Raw genomic sequence first — 3,312 nt, 5'->3', positions numbered from 1 at the left:
CCAGAGCATAATACTACCACCACCATGCTTGACGGTAGGTGTGGTGTTCCTGGGATTAAAGGCCTCACCTTTTCTCCTCCAAACATATTGCTGGGTATTTTGGCCAAACAGCTAAAAAACTTTTTTCATCTGACATCACATGGACAAAGATAAGACCTTCTGGAGGAACGTTAAGCGGTCAGATGAAACACACACACACACAGTGGTTATCATTTGGAATGGGTACCAGGTGGAAGTGATTAACTATACACTGATGAGGGGGCTGCTGTGCAAATGTCTCACACTCAAACTAACCAGTAAACATGTTTTATGGGCCAAAGCTTAAAAATCACTTAGGCATCTTCAGAATGGATCTGACTATCATTTAAAAAGGTTTCCCTTTAGGGGACCTGTTTTTTTGTCCCCATACCGTCAGAGGTCCCCTAAAGGTGACTGTGTAAACAGAGCGATGTCGCCATTAAGTAAGCATTGCCAGAACACACACACACACACACACACCATTGCAAAGACCTTGGAAAAAGCTTTCCAATGTTACCTGAACCAAAAAAATTGAAAAATATTTTGCATTTGACATTTTCTTGTCACCTACCTATAAATTATGCTTACTTTCTGGCATTATCCCAACAAAACGAATATAAACAAGTTTTTAAATTAAATTACACAGTGTTATACATAAGGCATGCTTATAAATAAATATTTTGTGTATTCCGAACAATTTGGTAATGACGCGTTTCCAGCAGTATTCTTTACAAACTTGCTCGTTTCAACATCTTTGCTTTCTACAAAGAAATATAAACAAATGCTAACATGCGCGTCGGCGCAAGCCAGCAGAGCATTTAAGACTTTTCCCTAATCGGCCGGATAAAGTAAACAAGCAAACGGGTGACAGAATAATGGATGTAAACAAAGCATTTAGTTCCATGTGTTCAACGTCCTGGTTTGTTTTGTTTATGTTGTGCTAGTTAAGCTAAGCTAATTGCTAGTTAGCTCAGCTCGTCAAGCCCACAACAATCACGGCAATACACACACCCCCATGCAGTAAGACTATTGGAAACGTTCACAAATTAAGGCGCTTCCGGAAACCATAGTGAGGACAAACACGTCTGGGTTTGAAATGAAGTGATCGTTATAGCAAACACAATTTACGGCGCTCTACTCAAATATGAAAATCAATGTTAAATGGGTCACTGTATGTATTGAGAGTGTTTTATTTTGAAGAGTGTGCCCGGAAGTTACGTACTGTTTTCGTCTGGCGGTCGCTAACCGGGCCTGCTTGAGGCTAGTTTACTAGCAAGTTGCTGCACACATTGTTTAATATCGATGATCATCTTTATTGCTGGACTTGTGTTTCTTTTCAACGTGCAACAATTTGTCATTCAATTTCGCTTACGTTCATAGACCGATACGACACATAAACAACAGCTGGTATTTGGATCAAACTTGCCTTGCGTTCATTGCTGACTTGGTTAAGTAGGCCCCACATACTTGGGTAGTAAAGCTCTATAACTAGCTGGCTCAACTTCACCGGGTAACATTTGTCTGGATGGCGTGCAAATAGTCTTCAAACCCCAGTCGCTTCTTACCTGCAATTCGTCTTTAAGCTCGCCTGGCTGTCATGGTTGCCCTGCAAGTGCTCAGTGTTCCGATAGTGAGCGGAATAAGCAAATAGAGTCCAGGCTCACGTTTCATGGACACATCAACATGTGTAAATGTCGCCATCCAGTGGTCACTATGTGCTACTTCATTAACCAGTAGTCCATTATTAACTGGAATTGTGTTTTCAGGTTTTATATACAGCCCTTCTTGTGTAAACAATTTTAAATGTATTTATTGTTATTATTATTTTTTACATATATTATTTTTCTTATCTATAAACTGTGACTTAATTGACACATCTAAAATTATGTCAACAAAACAGCTAAAATGAGTAATAAATAATGATAAATGGGTTATAGCGCTTTTCTACCTTCAAGGTACTCAAAGCGCTTTGACAGTATTTCCACATTCACCCATTCACACACACATTCACACTGATGGCGGGAGCTGCCATGCAAGGCGCTAACCAGCACCCATCAGGAGCAAGGGTGAAGTGTCTTGCCCAAGGACACAACGGAGGTGACTAGGATGGTAGAAGGTGGGGATTGAACCCCAGTAACCAGCAACCCTCCGATTGCTGGCACGGCCACTCTACCAACTTCGCTACACATTTTCTACCGCTTGTCCCTTATGGCAGTGGTGCCCAACCTTTTTGTAGCTGCGGACCGGTCAACGCTTGGTCAACACTTGAAAATTTGTCCCACGGACCAGGGGTGGGGGGTTTCATAAAGAAATACAATCAGGTGTGGTTACGGACTGTATCCCTGCAGACTGTATTGATCTATATTGATATGTAATGTATATATTGTGTTTTTTATGTTCATTTAATAAAAAATAATAAAAAATAAATAAATAAATAAAAAAAAAATATATATATATATATATATATATATATATATATATATATATATATATTTTTTTTTTTTTCTTTTGCGGCCCGGTACCAATCGGTTGTTGGGGACCACTGCCTTATGGGGTCACAACCTTCCAAAATATATATATTAGGATTACCATGAAAAGTATTGTACATTCATTTTTATAAAGGATATCATTTATATATATATATATATATATATATATATATATATATATATATATATATATATATATATATATATATATATATATATATATATATATATATATATATATATATATATATATATATATATATATTGACTCTACATGCTCCTTTACTGCTGTTATTCGGTCAGTAAAGAGGTAAAATTCCAGGTAAAATGAAAAAAAGTAATTTTAATAAATAATAAAAATAGTACAATAAATTAATAAAATAAAAAAAACAATAATTCTAAGTAAAAGAACTACAGAAAAAGGGACGTACCTTGAAGGTAGAAAAGCGCTATACAAGTACAAACCCCGTTTCCATATGAGTTGGGAAATTGTGTTAGATGTAAATATAAACGGAATACAATGATTTGCAAATCCTTTTCAACCCATATTCAGTTGAATATGCTACAAAGACAACATATTTGATGTTCAAACTCATAAACTGATTTTTTTTTTTTTGCAAATAATAATTAACTTAGAATTTCATGGCTGCAACACGTGCCAAAGTAGTTGGGAAAGGGCATGTTCACCACTGTGTTACATGGCCTTTCCTTTTAACAACACTCAGTAAAGGTTTGGGAACTGAGGAGACACATTTTTGAAGCTTTTCAGGTGGAATTCTTTCCCATTCTTGCTTGATGTACAGCT

General features: G+C 36.7%; 1 protein-coding gene across 1 annotated transcript in view; it reads right to left on the bottom strand.

The window, feature by feature from the left end:
- Positions 1 to 1,719, bottom strand: part of znf148 (zinc finger protein 148) — a 32,759-nt gene extending 31,040 nt beyond the window's left edge. The window contains 3 exon segments of the mRNA XM_062068859.1: positions 1,584 to 1,596; positions 1,598 to 1,663; positions 1,666 to 1,719. Of these exon segments, the coding sequence (XP_061924843.1) occupies positions 1,584 to 1,596; positions 1,598 to 1,663; positions 1,666 to 1,719 (133 nt within the window).
- Positions 1,720 to 3,312: the final 1,593 nt, after the last annotated feature.

Source organism: Entelurus aequoreus, linkage group LG14 (genome assembly GCF_033978785.1).
Source record: "Entelurus aequoreus isolate RoL-2023_Sb linkage group LG14, RoL_Eaeq_v1.1, whole genome shotgun sequence".
Classification (NCBI taxonomy): domain Eukaryota; kingdom Metazoa; phylum Chordata; class Actinopteri; order Syngnathiformes; family Syngnathidae; genus Entelurus; species Entelurus aequoreus.
This window is presented reverse-complemented; position numbering and strand designations above follow the sequence as displayed.